This window comes from Antedon mediterranea, chromosome 7 (genome assembly GCF_964355755.1).
Source record: "Antedon mediterranea chromosome 7, ecAntMedi1.1, whole genome shotgun sequence".
NCBI lineage: Eukaryota > Metazoa > Echinodermata > Crinoidea > Comatulida > Antedonidae > Antedon > Antedon mediterranea.
The window spans coordinates 22,999,722-23,026,182 of NC_092676.1; the positions used below are offsets into that span (position 1 = coordinate 22,999,722).

The 26,461-nt window shown below is 31.9% G+C and overlaps 1 protein-coding gene across 2 annotated transcripts; it reads right to left on the reverse strand.

Moving 5' to 3' along the window:
* LOC140054842 (ligand of Numb protein X 2-like) lies at positions 1 to 26,203 on the reverse strand. Of its 2 annotated transcripts, none has more exons than XM_072099938.1 (13): positions 26,105 to 26,203; positions 21,266 to 21,492; positions 19,719 to 20,046; positions 15,157 to 15,362; positions 12,897 to 13,000; positions 7,637 to 7,720; positions 6,513 to 6,700; positions 5,491 to 5,638; positions 5,013 to 5,174; positions 4,287 to 4,409; positions 3,721 to 3,902; positions 2,904 to 3,062; positions 1 to 1,741 (listed from the first exon to the last, which is right to left on the reverse strand). In XM_072099938.1, the coding sequence occupies exons 3-13, from the start codon at positions 19,991 to 19,993 to the stop codon at positions 1,603 to 1,605; spliced, it is 1,770 nt and encodes a 589-aa protein (XP_071956039.1). In that variant the 5' UTR covers positions 19,994 to 20,046; positions 21,266 to 21,492; positions 26,105 to 26,203; the 3' UTR covers positions 1 to 1,602. The 2 variants fall into 2 exon arrangements, with proteins under 2 accessions (XP_071956039.1, XP_071956038.1); XM_072099937.1 differs by having other exon boundaries at positions 19,719 to 20,062.
* Between the last annotated feature and the right edge of the window lie 258 nt (positions 26,204 to 26,461).

The following is a 26,461-nucleotide window of genomic DNA, read 5'->3' on the forward strand; positions in this document are numbered from 1 at the left end:
TTTATTCAGAAACTTTGAGTTGGTATATAGGCCTATACATAGATTTATATACCTTATCTTTATATTAAATAATAATGTACAAATTAAGTTAAATCGTTGACCATGCAGTAATTTGTGGAAATGTGTTCTAGGGAATAACGTTTATAAGCGTTTATCTTACTTATGTTACCTTTGAATTTACATAATTTACTTCATCTAAACATTTTTCTGGGTATTCATGGGAATTAGATATTCTGGTTACACAATAAAATAGTATTTATATCAATTATTATTTGACACAGAAATATAGTTGTTTTAGTCAACTTATAACTAAACTAGTTTGATAACACTGAAACTGTTATGCAGCATAATTAAAATGATCTAACTTATTTTTAATTTTTGCAAATTTATTTTTACAGCTTCCAATTAAAAACGAACATTGAAAAGATGTTATGACACTGTGCATAGAGTAAATTGAAATGTATTTTTGTGTTTAAAATTACTCAACAACATACAAAATATTAAATTAAATTTGTTCTTAAAATAAAACGATATTTAAAATTGTCAAAACATACTTTTATACAATACTTTTAGTTAAATCTGTTTCGCCATTTTAATTTTACACGACTGTATGTACATAATATGCGACATTAAAAAAAATATCTTCCTTAGATTTTCTAGCTTTCACCTATTTTGCTCATATTTAGTTTATTAATCAAAACAAATTTGAAAAACGTATGAAAAAGTATGACAGATGAAAAGTTGTCAGAGTTAATAGTAAATACTGTAGAAATGAAGAATATCTGTAAAATGATATTAATAAGGCACATACATAATGCGGTATGTTTATGACTATTAATCAGTACTGTATTGCATTAACCTTTTTCTACAGACATGTCTCGGATCTCCTACATTCGGATATTTCGCTTTTCACAATATCTTGAAAATGAGTAAGAATGACCATAGAGAAATATTTTTATTTAGAATGACTTGCCTAAAATGTTTTTCAATGTTAATTTTAAACAAAATTTATAGTATTGTTATTAACAATATAATAGCGCATATATAAATTCAGCTTGTATTGTGTTATGGTGAATATATTTCTTTAAAAAATTATTGTAGTTCAAAAATAATCAAAAACCTATGTCAATACTTTTTAGGATCAGAAAAACTAAGACCAACAAGGTTTGTCGAAATTTACTAAATGTTATCTGGTTCTAAATCAACGACACAATTTTCTTTGGTTTTGTTTCTTTCATTCCGAGATGCATTTAACCTATCTATTTCGAATTCGAATTAATTGTAAATTCTGAATTAGAATCGTGTATTATACTGCACAATTACAAGAACATTTAAAAAAAGACCAGCTCTTCTTAAATGTTATTTTCTGTTTTTAAAATTACATATAATATTTCGAAAAATCCAATGAGGTATAATAGTGAAGAGTTTAAGGGGACCTCATATTGTTAATATTTAAAAAAAAATAATAGTGAGAATACAGAATAAAATATACACCTACTGTAAAACATTTGAACACTTTACCAACGGTGATCATTATTTAAATATTTACACAAAGAGAGCGCCTAAAGACGCAGCACCTAGTTATGAGTACGGTTCAACATATCATAACAGCGATCCAGGCCATGATACGACAGTCAATGTGATTGTTCGTCCAGGTGCGTGCTTTAGGAATGACACGGCGAGGGAGTGCTTCACACCAACAAGACTCTGATCGTTCACTGATAAAATCATATCACCACATCTGAAATTGTAAATAATAATTTACAGTATAAATATTTATGTAATTTTGAAGTCTGTATCAGGGATCATGTAAACGTTAATCTACTGCAGTTGCTGCAGTAACTACATTTTGTTTTGATCCAAAGCATTTTGTTAATTCATCAATGATATTGTTTTAATGTAGAAGTTTATGAGACAACAATCCCAATGTGTAGGATTACTCAAAAACAGGTTAAAGAATTAACAAAATATAGTTTCTGCAGTAACTGCATTAGAATATTTTTGACATTGTCCTTAAAGCTTGGTTCCCACAAGGACATAACGCAATGACATAAACGCAATGCAAGCGTGTTAACCAATGACAAACAGTTTGAATAATCTATCGCTTGTGATTGGTCAATTCACGTTGTATTATGTCCTTGTGTTGCGTCTATAGTGGGAATAGCGGTATACATTAGCAGTTTAACATCCTATAATAGCGGTTTCTGCTGCATCATTCAATTTGCATTATGAGGACACAAAGGTTTTAATATTTAGTTCCATTAGAGTGATATTCTATCATAATACATTCTATTATCACCACTACATTTATTATTCAAGTTAACAATTATTGGTTTGAAAACATTTTGTTGTATTATGGTGAAACTCTATTTACTTTCTGCTACATCTTTCTATTTTTAGTTACAGAAACTTTCTCTACATTAACTTTCTGTACAAGGTCACAACATGGTTTGTATAAATAAATTGTATAGGAGCCAATTGGAATTTGAGTTTTACCCTATACAGACATTGAAAAGTATTAACCTTAATACCAATACAATATGGGTGTGAAAGTTATAAAAACATCACAGAATTAGCTAAAGGCATCTTTTGTTTGTTATGCTTCAATGATTTCGTGCTCTAAGCATTATTAGCTCTACCTACACTATCAAACTAGTTGAAAAAGTGTGCTGTGCCCAAATTTGGTAGTGATATAGTATCCAAATATGGTAGTGATATACCCAAATATGGTAGTGATATGCCAAAATATGGTAGTGATGTACCCAAATATGGTTGTGGTAGGACATCATCAAGTCCATATATGGGCACATTACATTTTTTTGTCATAAAGTTTGATAGTGTAGACAGAGCTTTAGGTTATAAAGTGTCATAGTGATTCTATTAGTTTTAAAATTTGAACTTACTTTAGAGCACCCCCTGTGGCCGCCGCTCCATTCGGAACTAACGTCTTTACATATACAGGCTGAGTACCATGAGTGCAGTCGCATCCACCCACTATACTGAAACCTAAACTTTTACTCTCCTTTCTCTTAATTAAGATTGTACAAGCTGCTTGACAATACCTGATTCAAGAAAAAAACGTAAATATTTAAATATTACAGAAAGTAATTTTTTTTTTTCTGAATAAACAAAACAAGAGGGTGCTAATTCAAAATGTTGTCAAACTGTATCCAAACAATAGAGGGCACTATGAATATATTAATTTAATTAATAATACAATCTGCTTGGCAATAACTGATACTAAAAAAAAAATGTAAATATTTAAATATTACAGAAAGTAAGAAATAAAAATGTATTTCTTTTTCTGCATAAACAAAACAAGATGGAGCTAATATACTTATTAACCTTATACTGTAAACAAAAATAGAGGGCACTATAACTATGTTTGCTTTATATTAGTCACCAACTACAGTAACTATTATGCAGAGGTACTGCTAAAATTCAGAAAGGTGATCTAACCAGGTTAGGTTTTCTTGTTTTATTTAAAAGTTTTAAACAAAGTAAACACATTTATAAATTACAATATCAATTAAGAATGTATTAAATAGTGGGTTAAATATTAATTTCTACTCAAATACATACAACACAAGTAATTTGACCAATAACATGGAACTGGTTGCAAGACTGGTTGTACGTATGTTCAAGCATCAAAAAGCTTGCTAAGGTCACTGAAACTGGAAACTGAAAGGTTAATAATCTAAATTAATAATTAACACTTACTCTGGAAGAGACAGCCAAGTAAGCCACGACGGTGAGAATCTAATTGGTGGATTTGGTTCCTGACCTTCGATAATGCTAAGCGTGATCGATGCCCCTTGTGCTGATTTGAGGGCGCTAACAGCTTGTGGATGTGTTAGATTTAAAAGACTGGTGTCGTTAACAGCCAATAAAATATCACCTTTCTGAAAAAAATAAAACACAAATATGAATTTTAGTACAAAAGCAATCATATATTGTATTCATAATTATGTTTATTTGCATGTTAAATTCAACCAATAAAATTTAATTTTTTGTTTAAATGACAATAAATACTATCATCTTGTAAAAATAATAATTTATATGTAAATATAAATATATAATAAAGAATATTAAATGATCTGAAATTGAGTTTTTCAGGTAAATTAGCATACACATCTAAAAGTTCAAGACCTGTTTGTGATTCTAAATGTTTTGTGGTGTTACTGTTATTAAATTACTGTAACATTGATAGAATTCAAACAATATAACATTATTTCCATAAATGTTAGTAGACACACCATAATATTAGAAGGTGAATTTCACAATACCTTGACATGTCCTTTGCGATCTGCTAGGCCGCCTGGTAGTACATTGCTGACAAATATAGGGGTGTCACCACATTTACCCTTCACACCACCACACACACTGATGCCAAGAAACTCTGATGGAGGCTAAATAAATAAAAAATTAAAGCAGTGAATAAATAATATTTTATTTTATTAAAAAATGTCATTAAATTATTAAAGCTTTCTTCTTAATTTAATTTCATTCCATTTCATTTATTTCAATATCATTATCGGAGCCTTAGCTGAATTACAAAGATATTTACATTTTCTCAATATTAAAATTTGTAATTCTAAATTGGTTTAACTAAAAACACAGTTTACGTGGAATAAGCTGTAGTTTAATGACATCATTTTTAGCAACATTGGATATTATGGGGTATCCAATTATTGCTTGCAATATTTATTATATTGTACTTTTATAAAATAAACTTATTGAAGTAAAACACTGTTAAAATGTAAAACATTTAATTTAGTAGGTATTACTAAATTTAATGAATAAACATTCAACTATCAAAAGAATAAACAAAATAGTTGAAAAACTTATTTTAACATAATATATTAATGTATGTTAAAGAGGGGTAAAAAATATTTTTTTAAAGAAAGAAAAGAAAAATGTTGCATTTAATCTTAGGGGCGTCGATGGAGGGCAAACAATTTGTTTAGATCTATCTCATTATAAAACAGACACACATAAACTGAAGTGGTTACCTTGGATATTGTAATCTGCCTTTCTCTTTTCACTTTCACTGCGGATACGTTTCTTAAAGGCACCATAGCGGCAGCTAACTCCTGAGCAACGGACGGCATAATCTCTGGGGTCGCTGACCTTGAAAGTCTTGAGATGATTAGCTTAACTGTCTCTTTGGAATGCTAAAAAAAAAGAAAAAAATAAATAAAAGTTACTCAATGAAGCGTAGAAAAGGTATGAATGTTAAAGTTACTTTTAAAGTTGGTTTTTATCAGAATGCAACATAAGGTAGTGATATGACATCATCATGTCCATATATGGGCACATCACATTTTTTTGACACATAAAGTTTGATAGTGTAGACAGAGCTTAAGGTTTGTATGTGCAATGCAAAGATACACATATTTTTATATAGCGCATTAAATGTTGTGTTCGGTAATCCTAGGCCATATTCTCTTCGGGTCGCAGAGAGGTTGACACAAATTCTACTGCACTAACCTTTATAATAGCAGCTGCTTGTTCTGGACTTCCCTCTGTCATGTCTTCTCCATTTATCTGCAATATCCTGTCATCAATGTGAAGGCGGCCATCTTGAAACGCTATGCTATGGTCAACCAGGTCCAGGATGTAGATACCAGGAGAATGTCTGAAACAAATTTAATGTATGTACAGTAGATATAAAACATTGCATTATTTTCTATGATTTTATTTCTATTTTTTTTCAGTCACATTAGTAGTAGCACTTGCTAATACAATTATTGGGTGCTAGGTTCAAATTCATTGTAGTACTAGGACTTTTCTCAAAACAGTGCCATCTTATGCTTTGTTCCCACTACAGATAACGCAAGGATGCAAGTGCTTCGTAAGTGATTTGACCAATTATGATGGATCATCCGAACAGTTACTTGTGATTGGGCTACCCGCTTGCGTTGCATTTACATGCTTGCATTCCGTCTCTAGTGGGAACCAAGTTTAAGTACTGTAGTCATACAAGATTTAATTTACTGTACAAAGTTTCTATTTGTTTCCCATCCTGTGATGGGTAAGTCATATATTTTTTCTTGGATTTGCGGTGATATGAATTTTTTTAGCAGCTATTTTGACGCATGTATTCTTTGAAAGTCTGTGACGGGTGTATCATGTTTTAATTTATTTCACCTCCTCAACTTGCTTCATTTGCAAAGGTCAATTCTGAGATTTCATGTTTAAAAGATTTTCAACGTAAATAATAAATGTTCTTGATTGATTCAATTTACAAAATCTTCATAAATAATTCAGTTATGCATTTTAAATCTATCAATATTATTTATCCTGTGTTGTTCTGTAGGCGTAAAACGGATCATGTAGGCGAATGACTTGATGTAATACAATAATTGAATATGTTGGGTTTTTAAACAGAATATTATTATAACAGATTGCCTATTAAAAGTCATTTTCAAGACTGTGACTACTGTAGGTAGCTGTAGTGTTTGGAATAAAACTGATTTTTTTCAGTAAACAATTCAAAATGAAAAACTCACTTTTTAGCAATTATTTTAATTCCGAGCTGTTTTCCTTTCACTTTCCTTAGTGTGACATTTAAAAGGTCAATTTTGTTCCTTTCCTCTGCTTTTTCCCGGTACATAGTTAACCTAATGGGAGAGCTTGCCCTCATCAGGGCATCTCTTGCTACGTAGTGTGACACATCCCTTAAGTCTTTGCCATTTACCTGCAGATGAAAGAAAAAAAAAAGATATGGATAAAATTTTAAGAATACTGTACACTATCAAACTTTATGTGACAAAAAAATGTGATGTGCCCAAATATGGTAGTGATACGCTTAAATATGGTATTGATATGCTTAAATATGGTATTGATACGCTTAAATATGGTATTGATATGACATCACATCACATTTTTTTAAAGAATATAATCAGCAAAGCCGTGTACAAATTTATATCCAATACTATGTCATCCAATAGTATTTCTTTGGCTATATGAACATTCAAGATTAAGTGCTGCAGAGAGGTAATTGTAAGGAATGATATTGTGCGACCTCCAAAAATGGAAGATGCAATTTCAGGCGACACTTTGCAAACTATTTTAGAGGGCACTATTGAAGGCACTAGAGAATGAGGATGGCAAAGAACCAAATGAAATGATGATATAAAAGAGATGGAACTCAATAACAGCAAAAAAAGCTGAAGATATTTTCGGCGGAGAGAAATTATGGCCACCCTTACTATAAAATCTTATGATACTAATTATGAAAATTATCGGTAAATTAGTCAAATATTAATGCAAAATGACATACTGCCCTCTATCTTCTAAACGTTTAACTAATTTGCATCAAAAGAAATATCACAACATCTTCGTTACATTGTAATTTTTCTGTCTGTATTCTTTTGGTAAAATATAGTAATATTTTACTGTAGAAGTCCCATATGGTTTGAATGTTAATGAATGGATGGATCATCGATCATATACGAAGAATTGGGTTAAACATGTTTTTCCATTGCTGGTGTTGATTACATTATAACATTTCTTGATATTCATATCACGTTTATTCCCCATTACGAGCTGCCTTTATGCTGTTAAAATGTCGTCACAACACGGATTTGTACAATTTACTTATTCCATGAATACCTTAATTCATATTTCTCACCTCGACAATTTGATCGCCTGGCATAAGTCTTCCATCTTTTGCTATTACTCCCTCTGGATAAATTTCTTGCACAATTGTGACAATCTGTAAGAAAAGTTTAGTTCAGTTGAAATTTAAAAGAAATTATGCGTTGAAAATGTATAAATTCATCAAAATTATAATACAATATTATAATTGTAGTATTTGCATTCAGTTTAGGTTTGGAAACATATTAATTATGGCTATTTAATAATGTTCAACTGCTGTACACATATACATCCATTATATAACTGTAGGCCTAATAATTGTCACTTTCAATCAAGGTAGAGTAGAACCTTTCCTTTGGGACACCACTTCTTTAGGAGATACTCCTATTAAAGGGGACCTTTTCCTGTACACCAGAAACATAACAACAACAACTATATTTAGGGGACACTCATATGGGATTTTCCACAGAGTACAAATGTCAAAGATGAATCTTATGCATATCATCATATAGACATGTAAACAGATGACTTTATTGTACAAACACCCCTTGAATAAACAAACCTTTGTTTATCAATCATAAAATGACGATCAAGCCTATTTTATCTACTAAAGTCACTAATTTTATCTCTTGCAAAACCACTATGTTGTACATTATGATAATGGATTCAAATTTATAATGTGATTTTTACAGTTACAACTGTTTCAAAAGCAAAGAGAGGATGCTCCAAAAGAAAAGTCTGGAAACAAACAGTTAACAGATAGCAATGATTTGTCAGAGTAGTAAAGGCGACGAGATTGAACATATCGGAGAATAAGTTGGGTGGTATACTAATATTATGGACGTGAAAAAATAAAGGTTTAAATGTTAAAATAAATTCTATAAACAAAAATAAGATATGAAATCAAATTAATACATTCAAAGTACTTTCTAGACCACCAAGAAACTAACTGTAGGCAATGGCTGCTACTAATGCAGTAAAACTAAAAGCATTTATTTGTACCCTTAGGCTCTCTTAGATCTGCCAGTTTAGATAATTGTCACTGGTTGAGTATTACTTCTGTTTTATATTTCACACCGATAATCAGATTTAGACTTTGCTCACTGGATAGTCTAACCAATTTACTGTAGATCTAAATCAGTTAGCTTGCATTGATAGAGTACTGTACTAGTGAAAATCAATGGAATTAACACGGAACACAATTGTTTTTCAAAAATAATTTTGTAACTTTGCAATTGATATCATTGTTTCATTATAGTGGAAAATCCAACATTTAAAATATATATGATAGTAAAAAGTATGTAAATTTAATTTGGTTTGGCATGTACTAAAGAGGAGGATGAGCAAGGATGGGTGGATTAACATCAGTATGCATGTAAAATGTATACTGTATGCTGGCTAAATTCTTAGAATACCACATCCTGATATGTAGATGGGTTTTGATAGATACTGGGAAGACATGATGTTATGAAATGTAATGCAGTTATGTCAGCTGGCTGGTAATGTTAGATGGTTATATAATGTTGGTAATGATAATGACATGATGATATGGTGTTGATTGTAAACATTGACAAGATAATTAAGAAAATAATGAAGAAGAAGATAATGATGATGACAATGATAACAGATGATCATGGTGATGATGATAATGATAACAGATGATGATGATAACAGATGATGATGATGATGACAATGATAACAGATGATGTTGATAACAGATGATGAAGATGATGATGACGATGATAACAGATGATGAAGATGATGATGACAATGATAACAGATGATGAAGATGATGATGACAATGATAACAGATGATGATGATAACAGATGATGAAGATGATAACAGATGATGAAGATGATGATGACAATGATAACAGATGATGATGATAACAGATGATGATGATGATGACAATGATAACAGATGATGTTGATAACAGATGATGAAGATGATGATGACGATGATAACAGATGATGAAGATGATGATAACAATGATAACAGATGATGATGATAACAGATGATGAAGATGATGATAACAATGATAACAGATGATGATGATAACAGATGATGAAGATGATGATGACAATGATAACAGATGATGATGATAACAGATGATGAAAATGATGATGACAATGATAACAGATGATGAAGATGATGATGACAATGATAACAGATGATGATGATAACAGATGATGTTGATAACAGATGATGAAGATGATGACAATGATAACAGATGATGATGATAACAGATGATGAAGATGATGATGACGATGATAACAGATGATGAAGATGATGATGACAATGATAACAGATGATGAAGATGATGATAACAATGATAACAGATGATGATGATAACAGATGATGAAGATGATGATGACAATGATAACAGATGATGATGATAACAGATGATGAAAATGATGATGACAATGATAACAGATGATGAAGATGATGATGACAATGATAACAGATGATGTTGATAACAGATGATGAAAATGATGATAACAATGATAACAGATGACAATGATAACAGATGATGAAGATGATGATAACAATGATAACAGATGATGATGATAACAGATGATGAAGATGATGATGACAATGATAACAGATGATGATGATAACAGATGATGAAAATGATGATGACAATGATAACAGATGATGAATATGATGATAACAATGATAACAGATGATGATGATAACAGATGATGAAGATGATGATGACAATGATAACAGATGATGAAGATGATGATGACAATGATAACAGATGATGAAGATGATGACAATGATAACAGATGATGAAGATGATGATGACAATGATAACAGATGATGTTGATAACAGATGATGAAGATGATGACAATGATAACAGATGATGAAGATGATGATGACAATGATAACAGATGATGAAGATGATGATGACAATGATAACAGATGATGTTGATAACAGATGATGAAGATGATGATGACAATGATAACAGATGATGTTGATAACAGATGATGAAGATGATGATGACAATGATAACAGATGATGAAGATGATGATGACAATGATAACAGATGATGAAGATGATGATGACAATGATAACAGATGATGTTGATAACAGATGATGAAGATGATGATGACAATGATAACAGATGATGAAGATGATGATGACAATGATAACAGATGATGTTGATAACAGATGATGAAGATGATGATGACAATGATAACAGATGATGTTGATAACAGATGATGAAGATGATGATGACAATGATAACAGATGATGAAGATGATGATGACAATGATAACAGATGATGTTGATAACAGATGATGAAGATGATGATGACAATGATAACAGATGATGTTGATAACAGATGATGAAGATGATGATGACAATGATAACAGATGATGATGATAACAGATGATGAAGATGATGATAACAATGATAACTGGTGATAATCGCAAACACAATAATTATTCACCACATACAGTAATAACAATATTATAAAGGAGGACCAATTAAAAAAAATGAATTAATTTATATACTCTACAGTATGTACGGCAATAAAATATAACAGACGCTTAGTCATGAGCAAGAAATATATTCACAACATGACTCAAAATTTTAAGTAGCTCCACAAGGTATTAATAAGCTAAGTAACGCTGCATAATCGCATCTTAAAAGATGAACACAATTACAATAAATCCCCCGCAGCTATTCCCGTAAACAATGCACTTCTTTCATTCATGCAATAACGAACACCTCCAAGCATTAAAGAGATAGATACAAAATAAAGTAAAAGATACAGTGTTGTGTCACATTATGAGTCAATTATACTTCGTACCACACACTAACATACATACAGTCTGCTATTTTAGCTGAATACGCTGAACTTGGATAGAGAACAGCAGGGGTTATAACAACAACATACCAGCGATGGCAGTTTAGCCTGTAGAGGTCATTATAAAGTAAAATCGGAAATAATCTCTTAACCAAAAATTCTTCTGATGTTTTTTTAATATCAAAACAAACGTTTTTCTATCCCAAAATGTAACCCAAAGTGTCGAACAATAATATGTTTGGAATATTCCTTTTGCAAATAATATTACTGTATGTACTGTAAATACTGTATAAACAAATTGTGTTAAATAGCAGGATACATACAGAACGGTATTGAATGATGATGATGATGACTATAATGATGTTGATGATGATCAAAATGATGTTGATATAATGATGATGATGACGATGATGATTAAAATGATGTTGATGATGATGAAAATGATGACAATATAATGTTGATATGATGATGATGAAAATAATGTTGATATGATGATGAAAATGATGATGATTATGATGACGACGACCACGATGTTGATAATGCTGATGGTGAGAGATAAAAGATTATGATTACTAATAAAGATGATAGTGACGATACATGTGATGATTATGATGATGCAATGCAATGATGAGGAAAAAAGACGATACGCCAACAACCTCAAGACGGCCTACACATTTATACCAGCGATTTCCATTATCATAAATATTATATTATTATTAACTCATTAAACTATTCATCAGTAAATCATATGACTAATTCTTGACCTTGCTGTTCACAAACAACAAACAATGCATTACCACACTGTATATGATATAAACACTATAATCTAGTAGCTAATTGTAACAAACATCATTGGCTGTTACTATCAACAGAAGTAGGCAATTAAAGAAATTGGCAATGATACATTATTCTTTATATGAAAGATAGTTGTTTTAATGTGTCATTTGTTAGTTAAATGGAAATAACTAAAACCAAACTGAATGATGTAGGTTACATTAGAGTGGATGGATCATATACGAGATCAATTTTAAGATTTTAATGAAACAGCCAGATAGAAGTGTGGTTATTCAATTTATCTTAATTTGTTTAGTAAATTATATATGTTGTTACAGTTTTCTGTACATTTTTAGTATGATGTACAGTACATACAAATAATGAATGTTTACGAGTTGGATGGTGAGAATACTAGGTAGGGCTAATTCCAAATGACACTTATTAACCAATCAAATTGCAAGAATACTATCAGGTGTTTTTATAAAATACATATTAAAGCCCAGATAACAGTTAAAGTGGAACTGTAGCTGGGAGGTCAACATGTTTGCCTAGCAAACAAAATTATGGGTCCAAAGCTCAATATAAGAATGTATATCATGAAAATAACCTTGCCTTGTGAGTCTTGCAGTGTTCAAAGCAAAGAGTTTTTGGATATGTAAACTACTCCATTATGCTTGAGTCTAGCCTTATAAAATTAACTTACCAATGGGGTTTCGTTACCACCAACTAAACTGATTCCAAATTCTTCATCGGAGCTTCTTTTGATCTCAATAGTCGTTAACCCTCCAGTCTTGATTGCAACAAAGCCTGTATTGTTAAGAGAGACAAGAACAAATACTGAAGATGTTATAAACAAAATATATGATTGATGATGTATGATTTCACTGTTGTACAAGTATATTATAACAAGAATCTAAAGGCCTCTGGCATAAACAAAAAGCATGACCCTTTTCCCACAATGGGAACTTTTTATTTACAGGGGCTCAGTAATCTATAGCCATGTAGCAAGAGAACGTGACATCTGGACTCTCTTATTTCTGACCGATAGTGTGACTTTCAACCTTAGATACATACTGTACAGTATGTCCAGTTTACAACAATCACCATTGTGCGCTTAACACAAATATCTTACAAGAATAAGAGGTTACCATACTATTACTATGATACGGTATCATACCATGTGTAGTACTTAATTCAAACTGCCACTGCTGTGCATAGAAAATCAGTACAGTACAGTTGTAATACTGTAGCCAACTACTGTATATAATATTGCAGTGAGATTATAATTAAAATAATATATCTGGTAATTATACAGTTTATTATTATACACTTTAAAATGAATATAGTACTACAGTAGTAGTACAGCATACAGATCATGCCCAAGGGATTTAATAAACACATTTCATCAAGTCTATGAATGGACACCATAATTAGCTATAATTAGATGCTAACCAGTACCAATGAGCACCACAATCAATGAACACAAGCTAACAAAAGATTTTAATTACCAAAGCTAAATTGACAAAGAGCAATTTCTTTGAGGTTGTATGAAATAAAATCATATCGCAGTAATTGCTAAATGGACAAACTGCGAAATACATAGTAGTAGCACATACAGTAGTTTTGATATGCAAGGTTTAACAATAACCATAAATATTCTTCAATAACTATAAGGAATGATTAAATGTATTCACGATTGAAATACTTCTACCCACTTGTCCTTTGGATGCACATATGCAAGCAAAGTATTTCATCAAAGAATATAAATAGGTAAAGAATCAACAGTACGCGCTGTTACATATAAAAGGATAGGAAACGCGGACGTGCTTTCATGGATGCGTAAGAATCCAGCAGCCGAACGACGGCGGGCTCTAGATATGGTTCCCGTCTAATTCCACGTTTGGATGGATCGTGATGATCTGATGTGTTCTTGCGTCTGTGCTCTACTAATTTTGATATTATTAATATTTTGATAATCATTTTGATAAATAATCATCGTTTGCATTTTTATAGATAGTTTTACCTTACCCACGCCTGAAGGTGGCGCACTTCTTCTAGCGAAAAAGAAGTGCGCCACCTTCAGGTGTGGGCAAATAGAAACCCGGATGTGGTTTACGCCGCCAACGGAACTGTTGTATCTTCTCCTTTTTTATTATCTTTGATTTCATCAAGCAACAGGATCATCGGAACTGTCACTTAATTGGTCAAAATGAATTGCTTTTTATGAATATATGTACAGTTAAATGAAAAACATACACTTAAGTCAGAATTCATATAACTGTACATTTCAACAGAAAATCATTATAACAAGCAATTGATCAACAATAGATAACTAAAGGTCATTGTACTAAAATCATCAAGCAAGAATGAAAGTAAATGAAATGAACTCTATATAAACTCAAAGAAACTACAGTATGCTGGTCTTTAGGATACTGTAGGCCATAACCAACAGTTATATTTTCAACCCGCTATGCACTAAATGCCTAGGATAGGACTAAAGAATCTCTATTAAATCAAGGGCAATAACCTATCTATCTATATAAAGAATGCCATTGTTAAATATTATTATCAATAATTTAGTTATTTCCTGTTTTAGATGCTTTATGTTTAAATAATAATAACTACTTTCATAGTAAATATATTCTTGGATATGTTGCAAAGGTTCAAAAGATGACAATTGATAAAAAATTAATCTATTTATTATTCTGCCATTTACAGAAATTGAATGTAAATGTACATTCTTATTGAATAGAATATTTTAAGTCAATGTATTTTAATTTTTAACTGTTAAGATCCCTAATGCAGAAAAGGATACATTTACATTTGGCTGTAGGCCTATGGTATTAAACTTGTGCTTATAGGGGTAAATAGTACATTTCCTGCAATTGTGTCAAAGTTCATGTACCTGACCGTGATAGGAAAAAAAATAATCTGTAAGTCACTTTTTACCTAGTTTTACTTACCCTTTTGTTTTGTGTTTGGACATTCCCTAATGTGCGACTCCAACGCCGTTCTTGTGCCGCGGAACATGCATCCTTGCGTGGCATGTACACAGTGCGACATGTTCCCCTTACAGCGATTGGCCAAATGTGCCTCAAGATCAGACCGTTGCATGACATCATCACAGTATGTTGTGTTTGGACATACGACAGGTAGTTTATCTAACATTCTAAAAGAAAGAACATTTTTTCTTTAAAAAATGCTTTTTTAGAGGGTCCAGAGGGATTACATGCATAAGATAGGACATGGTTTAGTAATCAGCACTTATTGTACAATCTTAAAGACTTGCCAAAATTTCACCCTCCACTCCCCATGAATCTGCCACTGAAGTGTTTACTGTTTAATTACAAAACAAAAAAGGGTTTGTATTTGTTTTTATTGACAAACTAAAATGTACTTTGTTTTTGTCATCCACAACAACAGCAGACATATTTGATAAAAGATCTTTTCTTAAGTAGTTTGTGACTGTTCAGAAAGTCTCTGACAACCTTTGTTATACCACTACATGCACTTTGTCAAGCAGGCTTAGCAGTCAACTCTCCCATAAAGAGGTCCCTGCAGGTGGTCTCTTAACTACTGTATTTCTTCCACTTTCAAACAAGTTTGTTTTGGCCTAGAACATTTAAGCTAAAATTATCAATGATCTTGGGGTGTGTGGCGCAATCACAAAAGGTAGTTATTTTCCCGGTCTGACCTACGGTTCAATGACAGGCTAGGAATGACAGGCATAGCAGCCCAGCAGGTTATTTGATATTTAAGATAAACAACGTCATTGTTCTTCCATTGTCTTTAAGGAACCAATATCCCTTTGCAATATTATGGGAATCGCCAGAGGCAACATCAACCGCCTTTTGCTGCTCAGTCTACTGTTATTCAATTGTAAGTTTGGCATGTTTAAATCTCAACACACAAATCTTTAATCTCAACGCAAAAACTTTCTTACAATAAAGGTTAATCTCTTACAAAGTTTTTAAAACCCTTGCTGAATTAGCTTTGCGGTCTATAGAATTGCGCTAATTAACATGTAACCTATGCGAATGATTTCTGGGGCTATTATTAGTGGGAAACAAACAAAACTAAGGTCGTTGATAAGCTAGGATGAATGTACACAATCTGGTAAATATAGAACCTGTAAAGCTCAGTAAACATGACTACAGTTCACATAACTTTATTGTATAGGTACACAACACCAGTGTAATTATGAGTAACCTAGCCAATAGGATTCACTGAATGTATTATTTACTCAATGCATTATGTAGGCTTCAAAACATCCAGTTTGGGTTCATCATACAAACAGATGGCCCCAGAGAAATCTAGTTTTAACTGGGGGCTAAATTCGCTATGTGCTTAATTACACTAACATGTCTTCTGGTAGAATTATTGGCAACAACAAACTAATTTTTCCAAACTTTAAAGTTAACTTTTATACCATTTTGGTTTATCCCCGTAGTGGTAGAGGAAGTTACAAAGTCCAGAGTTTATCCCAACATGTTAAATATTCATTACAAATTTAACATCCTACTGTTCGTCATAAAATTCAAGCGTTTTGTAGACCAGTATCTCTGTATTTACAAATCAATGTTTTTAAATTTACGTTTTAAAATAATTATTATAAAATATCTGTTCATTTCTTTAACACTACAGCTGGTCTTTGAGAAACAACTGTACTGCTGTTAAAATCCGACTTTCTATTCCACAACACTGAACATGAAGTATGCATTTTGTAAAATATAAAACATCTTGTAAATTTAATCCATTATTATAATTGAATAGTTGACATACTTTTGAAACTAATCCCTGCGACAATAATTAACTTTGTATTTTGCTTGATTACAATCTGTTTTATCCTACCGTTATGTATATAGTGTGCATTGTGAAATTGGTATATGGCATCTGTGTGAATATTGAATTTCACAGGAGAAACTGAAAACTTTCAGAACATGGTTCATCAATTTAAACAGAGGGTTTAATAAAACAGGGTCCATATAAAGAAATGTCTGAGAAAATATGTTGAGAATTTATATTAGGAGGACTTATTATAAACTTTGATTACAGTATAATGCCATTGCATCAAATAAGCGAAGTATTGTATTATGTTAAACCGAATGGTGACTAGAGTTTGGCCAGAGTAGAGGTAAAAACCATACAGTAATTGTACTTGGATTTTGAAAATTCAGCTTACAATTCTGTTCAAGTGTACTGTAGTGTAGTTACATAAACTGCTGTGTATTAATTAAATAGGCTTAGAACCTTACAGTAGTTGTTTGTAACAGTACTAACACTAAATAGTTATTTCATGGAGGTATAACATTAAACTTTATACCTCCATGGTTAGATCAAGTCCGGTGATGAAAGAAGATGGACATTGGGAAGGGGGAAAAGGTGTTGTAGGGGTGGTGTTTATTCAAACATAGGATTCAACAAAACTAATAGTTTATCAATTCTAGACTAAAAGAAATGTATCATAACGAAAACAATATTTTATATTTTATAGTACTAAATGTAACCACTGCTTTGTTGAGGGGAAAAGGCACACTAATTATTTAAGATTTTATGAGCAATTACCAATTTTCATAACAAAAACATGATTCAGATTGCGTCAATACGGTAATATTTCTGGTTTACACTGTTAGCATATTTTCAATTCAAACGACAACTGTTGCAATAAAATCCATACAGGTCTGATATTGATCAGGGTTTGGCCTGATACCACATGACAACCTGATTATGAATAAGCCTTTAAACTCAGTAGAGAAGCTGGCAGACATCATTATATTGATTTCAAATGATATTAAGGTATGAGGTCATTATATTCAATCAATATTATATAATGATATTAAACTGTACCAACAGTATTTCAAATTAAGTAGGCTATGTATTTAAGTGGTTTTATGTTACTTGGATTATATCCATTTTAATGAATTTCCATTTATAATTAAGTTAATTTATGCCGCTAGCTTCTTGCCAGTATCATAATTTTAGTACTGTATTAGCATACAGTACAGTGTAAAAATAGGGACATTTCACTACTCGGTTCAACACCATAATGTTTTTTAAGTAAGATTTTAAGAATTTTTATAATAATATGTTTTATCTTTTGGATGAATTGTTGAATAAAATTATAATAACTCCAGTCTAAAAAGTATGGCAGTTACTATAAATTCTCTAGTTACTTCTATCTATAAAGCAATATTATCATAAAGTTTGTTTATAAATGGAAAACATTTACAAATGGAAAACTAATAATACCAACGGGCGACAGTGGAATTGAAAATGGCTAAAATGTTTAATTTCCTACAACAATTTCGTAAACATTCTGATTTTAAATAATCAAAACATTTTCAAGTAGGTACTTAAAAGATTTTTCCCACCAATTGCAATTTTCTTAAGCAAAGAAACTTGACAGATGGTAGGTAACTTAACCTACATTGCTTCAACAGTTTTTATCTATTATTAACACTTTCTATAACACCACTACTACAGCCTGGGTGTTGCCAGAACTACAACAGAGGAACCAATCAAGCATAACAAGTGTTATTGGAAAATACCACATTAAGGAAATCGAATACTACTGTATGATATGGCTAAAATACACTGTAATATCTAATTATGCAATCATTTACATAATAAAGGGATACTTAAAAATGTTATGACTTCATTAGGTATGTGTATGATATTATGCATTGTTTATTTATTCAGAAAGTGTATAGACTATTTCTTTACCACTGCTCACCACAAAAGCTTGGTACAGTAGTAAAGTGTAAATAACACAACAAAATTACTGTAAAATTACACAGAAATTAAGTCCATCCATAACGTAATCTCTGTTAATTTCTAATTTGTAAAACCGAAAATGTACTGCAATATTAGGGAGGTTTCGCAACCTTACGAAGACGATAACGAAAACGGATACGTCATACATTTGTGAAACTTTTGAGCTGATCCCCATTTCATATTCGTAAAGCGTATTCGTGTTGACGAATATCACGTCATATTCGTAACTACAAAACGAGTATAGTTTTTGATCTATTTTGCACATTTTGCATTTGAATTAGGAATGATTCATGATTATAATATAATCATAGATTTATTGAAAGTAATTTACTAAAGTAATTTACTAAAATGCCAGGTCAATTTAGATAAATAGCAGTTTTTAAAGTCCTCACTCGCTTTGATGTTACGCTAGGCCTAGGCAGCCAAGCACCAAGCAACACGTACCTGCGCTTCGCTCAAATTTACCGCAGTCAAATTTTGGACGCGCCTCGATATTTCGTTGTCATGCGAAACAGATTGTTTTATGGCTTACGAAAACGAATACGTGTGCGTGACGTATCCATTTTTGTAAGATTGCGAAACCTCTCTATTTATTATGTGTTTTACTTGAAAGTTGTTTTAACTCAACTGTCAACCCTAAAACCAGACATACAGTATTTGGCTAGTCTAAAGGTGTTGAGACAGCTTACTGTACTGTCAGTGACAAAATAAACGCCCGCCAAAAATTCTAGAAATAGACACAAACCAATACCTTTTTATAATTAAGCTGGACGGACGACAGTCTTGTGCGGTCAAGGGTGACCTATCTACCGGACACTGCCGATGGACACGTAGAACACTTCTGATGCATTTTGCACAGTATGTATGCCCGCATGTCGTGTCTGTTGGATTAACGAGCGGTTGTAGACAAATATGACAGGTAAGGTCTTCGTCAACCGCTTCTAAATAGTCATAGAGATGGTTGCCCACGTTGTCGTGGACTTGCCCACATGTCTGGCACAAAACTGTTTGGTTTGGTCTTGCCATGATTTTATAAGCAGCTCATGCTCACAAGGAAATCATTTTGAAAAATTCAAACACTAGAAATATTCAAGGCTAAATTGAAGATAAAAGATAAAAACAATTATTAGGTTAAATATTCTGGCAGTTATAAATTATTTGTAACCTATTATTTTTTTATTTTGTGGCCAATTTAACAGCTGAAAATCAGATCATCATAATGGATGGCTACAGGTATTAAATTATGATGTTACTGACATCATACAAAAGTAAAATTTTGGTAAAAATTCTCTTTTAAATTAAATTTCCAGACCAGTATGCTAAGTAGGTTTTCATTCAGTCTGTTTTTAAATAATTGGAGTTATTATTAGAATGCAAATGAACATACTGTATAAGATAAATTAAAATTAAATTAATGAAATCTGTAAGTCAATGGCAATGACTATGAATGTTGATGGTACAGTAGGCTGATGCCAGACTACAACCTCCACAGTTTTAGTAAACTACTCTGTACAGTACATTAGCATCACACTGGATACTATAAAAACATATTCACAAACGTACAGGTACACTAAAATAATACAGAATCATCCCAATTCTAGATTTCGAAGGCACATACATTTTGATTGCATAGAACTTCTACTGTGGACAGTAAATTTAAATAATCAACCATTACTAAGACAAAATCAATACTTTTAAGAGGGGATGGGGGGGGGGGGGAGTGGCTTCTGGGTCCCTCTTCTCCCTTATGCATACAGAATGCATTGAATAATATTATTAATACAGTTATAAGTATACAATTGTAATTGTGTACAGATAATTAACAGATGCCTTTAAATTATAAACCTTAGTATTGAGGTTATTACTGTATGATACAATTAACCTCCTGATATTCAAACAATTAATTTCTTTTGTTGTATTAAAAGAGATGCGAGAATTTTACATGTGATTAATATACAGTACAGTTTCAAAATTACAGCTTCTACTGCAATTACTGCAGTAACTAAATTTTGTTTCCTTTTTAACCTGAATGCAATTATTTAGTCTTTCCATTATGATCTAGGAGTATCCTAGGAACTTTAACTTTTCGTGTCTAAGTCCTCCCTTTGGAGAGCAAAAGCTATTGTCTGTTTATCCAGGTAAGCTAGGCACGAAATAGACTGAATCAAACTGAAATCAACATTTCAGAAAAAACTACTAGTTTACTGCAGTAAAGTAATTGTAACTGCAGTAGAATCATTTTGACATGATCCCTAAAAACATGGAAATTAAGTGAGCAGATGAAACCTTAATACCAACCTGTGAAAATTCCTGATACTTTCAAGTTGAAGACACGTCTTTGTTTTAAGTTAAACTGCGTAAAAATGAAGCGTATTAATAGCTTTAATGAGCAAAGCTTATTACTTTCTCGATGAACAGCTCCGACACGGCAGCGCACACTTTAATTACGGAACAATAGTCGAACTGCAGGATGTTGACCGTAGAATAGAATCTTTTGTAATCAGTATTTCTCAGGCACTTTCTTTCTGTAAAACAAAATTACAGTCTCCAATCAATGCATGAAAACTAGGTGCTTTAAATAAATTTGAGTTTTTGTACATTAAATATAGGATTAAATATTTGTACTGACTGTATAGGCAATGTTCTTTCCGTTAAAAATAAAAAGCACAATTCCAGTCTCTCATGTACTGCATGCAAAAACGTACACTTAGATTTGCGAAAAACATTTTATAACCCACATCTGAATTTAATCTATTAGGCATGCATAGTATGTGAACTTCAGAACATGCTTAAGATAAATTCAGAAACCTGCTATTGCTAAAGAATTTAAAGTAATAAAGGCCTTTCAGGGAGATTGAAGCAAGCATGGCCATACTCCACAGCATGAACCCTTTTAGCATAACAAAACAAACTGCCCACATTACTGTATATGTTTATTTTTTAAAAGATCAGTTTAACAATGTCAATGTCACCATGTTTCCATACAAAATCGAAATAAATATTCAATTTTCGTTATTAATTTATTTCACTTTGATCTAATAATGACCTACTGTTTATACTACAGTACGAAAGAGGGTTTTCAATTTAGAAATGAGGGTTGAGTATAGCCTCTGAGTGGACTAGATGAAAATATGCATGATCAATTGAGAGATGGCAGGTAGAATACAAAATACAATGTACATGCCAGAATGTAACACAAAAGGAGAGAGTTAACTTAGTCTGATTTTAATAGTATTACTTCAGTAATCATTTAGATATACTGCAGTATTGCACATTGGTATGGTAATATTTCTGTATCTACTACAGTAAATATTATTAGCAATGAGATCACAGTTCCAGAAATTGCACATTTTTAGCTTTAGCACAAGTACAAAAGTAAAGGTGTAATAAATAAACACAGAGTAAGTCTACTGTATGATACAGTAAGTAACTGTATAGTTACTGAACTTTTAATTGTACACCGTGGGAAATTCTATGATTACAAATTTAGAATTAATGCTTTTATATTAATAAAATAACTTGGTGTTGATTGTTGATCAAACTATTTTGTTGTTTTGTTACCCATAATACACTATTCATCCCCTGCGTATGCATTCTTTATTGATTATTACAGTGTCAACAGTAGGAAATTCATTCAAAAAAACTTTATTGTTTAATATTACTGGGCATGTCTATACACGTTTTCCACATTTTGAGATCATTGCCTCACTACAGGGGATCAGTCAGAAGTTGGAAAGGAGGTGAATTATTTTCATAAAAATCGACCTTGTAACAAGATTAAAAGTTGTTAAGATTCAATGATGTGCAGGGCTAGCCTATGGCTGGGCTAGCCTACAGCTGATAACATCAATTTCCCATGGGCTACGAGCCTAATTTCTTGCTACATGTCGTTTTACCTAGTTATTAATTTGATAGGATGTCTGCAAAAATTCTTTAGACAAGACATTCCAATGAAATACCATACTGTACTTAATGTTGTCAAATAAACTGGAGGTTTAATTAGTTCCACATGAAATGAAATCAGATTGCCAATACACCTTGGTATGAGCATGGAGGAAATCCATGGTATGAGAGGTGTACTTGATTCTGAACAACTCTAGAAAATTGAGACTGGTCAAATTAAACAAACTTTGAAACAAAACAAATTGACTCAACAATGAAATTCATTTACAGTTTTTTCAATGTAAATGAAAAAAAAGGTTATGCTAAAAAATTGGCCAAAAGATATGGATGGATGCTTGGTATGGAGAAGTTGTAGCTCTTTATACTAAAAAAGGTGTACAGTATACTGTACCATGCTATAATTCAGCGAGAAGAAAATTGCAAAACTTCGCAAACCACCAAAAACCATGCGCAAACTAAATAAAAACCACTTAATATATATCACAACTACAAAAGAAGACAATATAAAAAAATTAAAGGTTTGCGCCCTGACAAGTACCGTAATGTAGTTAAAGAACAAGGCTACTGGAAAACATTGACTGGTTCATTTACAAAAATAGTGCACAACAACAAACTGTTTTAATTAATATACAGTATAAAAAAAAATACAAAGCATTACATATACACAGTGTATTTTCATTATTGATTTTTTTCAAAATAAAGATCCAAATATTGATTTTATATTTTAATGATTTTATTTTGATATTTGTTTACTTTATCATAATACAAATAATTATGCTACTGTATATGATGACAGATGTACAAAAACAGCTGAACGTCCATAAACTATTTACAAAAATAAATTTGTTTTTGCACATATTTACATAATACAGTATTAATGTAAAGGTATTTTATTTTTCTATGCAAATTAGTTTAATTTGACACATGAAATCAAAATACAGCTTTATGCCATTGCTATTGAAAAAAGGGTTAAACTACAGTATATGCATGGATTCAATTGGACAAACCCAGCGCAGACTGGCCTACCTCTGTTGGCCTTTTTTCTTTACTTGTCGCAAAACCTAGTGTCTTTCCAAAATCAAATATGGATCAATGAGCGTAATTGGATAAAATACTATTTTGTGGACATTTATTTAAATTATGGAATTAAATATTTCCAGAAATTAAGAATTCTTATTTCAATCTATAAAATGAACAGTTTTAATTAATACCAGTCCAGCATACTGTATGTGCACCACAAAGAAGTAAATCTGGCTTCCTAGGCCTCTGTTGTTATCTTTTGAATGCCAGAATTGTAAACAATCTTGTTTACTTTATCACCTGTGTGCTTAGCTTTACAGGGCCTACCAACTAATGCTTTGTGGAACTAGGGGCCTACAGCTCTACTGTAATTTTAGAAAGCAGCCATGATGAAATGTTGGTTGTTGCCTCAAGAAATGTGTCATTCGCTTGAATTGAATAGTATTATTTATATGACATCTGATGAAATAAGAGTATTGTAATTGACAGTAGATTATATGTTTCTTTGTGAAAAATTGCAACAGGGAAAAAAACAATGGCCATTATAATAATAATTATTATTTTTATGATGTACTATCATAAGAATCATATTTCATAATTATTAATTCTTTATAAAAGTGCGAACATTTTCAGAATGCCCTGTCCCTAGCTGACAGTTGGCTTCATTGTACTGTAGAAAAAAGTGTGATGTGCCCAAATATGGTAGCGATGTGGCGAAATATGGTAGTGATTTGCTCAAATGGTAGGTAGTGATATGACATCATCGTGCCCATATGGACACATCACATTTTTTTATCACATAAAGTTTGATAGTGTGGACAGCGCTGAACAGGCCCAAATTAACAATTAATAGTACTGTAAGTGTAATGCTCCAAAACACAATTTCTGTATGAAATTAAAATTAATATGAAAAATTTTAATTGATTATTAAAGTTCTGTTAAAAAATTATGATTAAATTGTGTTTATTAAAATTAAATTAAATTTTATAAGAAAAGTGTTATTAACACAGCCTTGTTCAAATATCATGCTTAATACTCCTGGGTACACACAATAATAATGCATAAAATTTGGCAAACAAAAGGCCACATGTAATACAATCTTTAAGTTCAGATAATTTGGGATAGTTAATAGCCGCACCACAAAGAACACAAATAGACGGAATCTACAAAGTCCCTTGTCTTATGAATAATCAAAAAATTTGATAGCCTTTGTCTTATATCTCTTTAGTCATGCTTAAACCTGCTGTAGGCCTGTAGTGTGCTAAGCACTAGCAACCGTACGCAGTGTAAAGCTCAATGAGTATACCATTAGGCTTCACTGAATGTACATACTAAAATTACCACGGAAGACTGGTTCCAACAATAATTAAATGCAATATTATTGATTATGATGGTCGTGGGTGAAATAAACGACTGCATATTGGCTATCGTCCGTGTCAAATTGATGATAAATAATATTCGGTGTACACAAAGCTTGACTGTTGTGACAACAAGTACAGTATTGAACATAAACATAATATGTTGAAAGCATAAACAAATAAATTACTATTCTACTAATATTTACAGTACTTTTTTAAATTAAAAATATCAAATGTATCCAAAAGTAGGCCTATCCCTGTCATACAGTAACTATTAGAACATACTTTTAGGCAGTAATGTTTGCTTTTATTTAATTCTAGGCCCAGCCTAGGTCAGAAATAATTGTGCATGATGGGGTATTCCAGGGTGGTATGCCCTCCTGCATAAACTCTAGCCTAGAGCTAGGACAGATGGGAGGCTAGCTAGGTAGCCTCTATCTAGACTATCTAGAGGGGCCTTCTTAATATTATTATAATAGTACAGTTACAGTAGGCTACGTACTAGAAACATTTTTGTAATAATGAAGAAGTCAAGATAATGAAAGCGTAATAATAAACCAAAACAGTTAAGGCAGGTTGAGCTGGTACTGTAATAGACCGGAGAATACTGCGAATACTACCATCACGCATTCTACACACCTCCCAGGAAGCCCAGGCTACCGTCCTGTAACCATTTTCCGTGTACTACCTGTATGTGTCGTTGTTCCCTATCACCTGGTTGGTGGTCAGGACAGGTTAGTATAGGCCTAGGCTTGGTAGGCCTAGCCGTTGTAGACCCTTTTGTCGAAATGTTTCAATAGCATGGTATACTCTTAATAATGAACATAACAAATTAATGTATTCGCTAAGTACTTACTGAGATCGTTATAACAACTCCCTGATAGGCTCTAGCAGCTTGCAAACACTCACTTTCCACACGACTCCTCGAACAATGTCATCCACGAAAATAAACAAAATACACACACACATTTCGTGCCGTGGTTTCACTATTGCGCAATTTCTCAAAAACCTGTTGGTGGCGCTATTTAAATTTTAATTTATAGTAGACGGAGTAAAGTTTTGACAAATTAGCATAAAAAACTTTTTGAAAGTGGTGGTTCATTGTGTTCTATTTTAAAATTAGTGTTAGCCATATAAATACAACTTTGAGAAACAGATAGAAGAAATAATTTACTTTTAGTGTTATTATCTATAACGACTTTATTCCAATACT